Source organism: Belonocnema kinseyi, chromosome 4, assembly GCF_010883055.1.
Source record: "Belonocnema kinseyi isolate 2016_QV_RU_SX_M_011 chromosome 4, B_treatae_v1, whole genome shotgun sequence".
Classification (NCBI taxonomy): domain Eukaryota; kingdom Metazoa; phylum Arthropoda; class Insecta; order Hymenoptera; family Cynipidae; genus Belonocnema; species Belonocnema kinseyi.
In genome coordinates, this window is record NC_046660.1 from 31,077,067 (window position 1) to 31,078,496 (window position 1,430).

Below are 1,430 nucleotides of genomic sequence, written 5' to 3' on the forward strand. Positions count from 1 at the left end.
ATTCTTCGAGAACGTTTTAAAAAATTATTGCTGGTACGTCCCAAATATTTTCGCTATCCTGCATACTTCTTTTCAAATTTTATATATAATATTGTACGACTTCTAAACTGTATTGAAATATTGAGTTAAACATTTATTTTCAACTTTATGCCCGACTTTTTATCCACGAAACAGAGCATTTAATACAACTTTTGTACAATAGTTTTATCGTTTTTCAATAATTTGAGGGATCCTCTATAATCATCTCTAAATTATTTTACACTCTTAATACTTATTATTTGAAATTTAAACCTAAATCAACCAGAGCATATTGCAAAGTTTTAAAGCTTTTTCCATTCATGATACGTGTTTAATAAAAAAACTTAGGTTTGATTCTTCAAGAGCTCTTATATTAACGAGTTAAATATTTAGTTTTTATCTTTGAAAATAAACTTTGTTAGGTTTTGAGAATATATAATGACGTAATTGAACGTCAAACATTATTTGACAACTCTTCATAAAAGAACACTTGTGTTTGATCTGGAAGAAAGCTTGGCGATTTTGCTCTAAGAATTTTGAGATTAAAAATTCATATTTTAACTCTTTATTGACGAAAATAGGTTTTAGGGGCTGACGTTCTGAACGAAAATTCTAACTAATACAAACTTCAATTTTACTTTATATTTTTGGTTAAGAAAAAGAACCAGGTTTGCTGTCGAGTTCCAACCAGTTCTTTTACAAAGTATCCTGCTATGTATAATAAAGAAATTGATTTATGAGCTTTATTTTTGAAGTCTAAATATTTTGTTTCTCAACCAATTCTAACAGCCCATCAGAAAGGCCTCAACCCCATCAAAATTTTAATAAACTTTTTTTTACATTCAAAGAGCTCTTTATCATCAAAAAATGATAAGTTCTCCAAAAACGCTCGTAATTCATTTTCAGAAATTAAAAATAAAAATCCCGCTATTTTACGCTCGTTTTTTTTCTCTTTTGAGGTAAAAAAAACTGATTCACCAATCTTTTAAACAAGACAAATTTGTTCTTGAGTTTCCGTCACCTACCTCACAGCAAATAATTATCTAAACGACAACATTTTTCCACCAACTGCTATCCAATGGCATAACACTTTATCTAAGTTTGTTTAAGATGGGATAAATTAGATTTTTTGTGTCTATACATTTGAGAAATAATGCCGTGAGAAACCATATCTCTTATGCAATACGAGCTACAAGAAGAAATAATGTGCGGAATAATAATATAAAAATTAAAATCAAATTATAGAAAAATTTGCACTTCTTCTAATATTTCAATTTATCTGTTTACAGATGTATAAGTTTATACTTTTACTTGGAATATGCTCAGCGTTGGCTTCTGATAGTAAGCCACCAGAAAAGGCGCCGGCGAAGCATACAGCGAGAATACCAGTAGCTGATAAGTGTTCGCGTGAG

The 1,430-nt window shown here is 29.5% G+C and overlaps 1 protein-coding gene across 1 annotated transcript in view; it reads left to right on the forward strand.

Moving 5' to 3' along the window:
- Positions 1-1,307: 1,307 nt before the first annotated feature.
- Positions 1,308-1,430, forward strand: part of LOC117170818 (probable chitinase 10) — a 7,080-nt gene continuing 6,957 nt past the window's right edge. The window contains exon 1 of the mRNA XM_033357860.1: positions 1,308-1,425. Within this exon, the coding sequence (XP_033213751.1) occupies positions 1,308-1,425 (118 nt within the window). The remainder of the gene's footprint in view (positions 1,426-1,430) is intronic.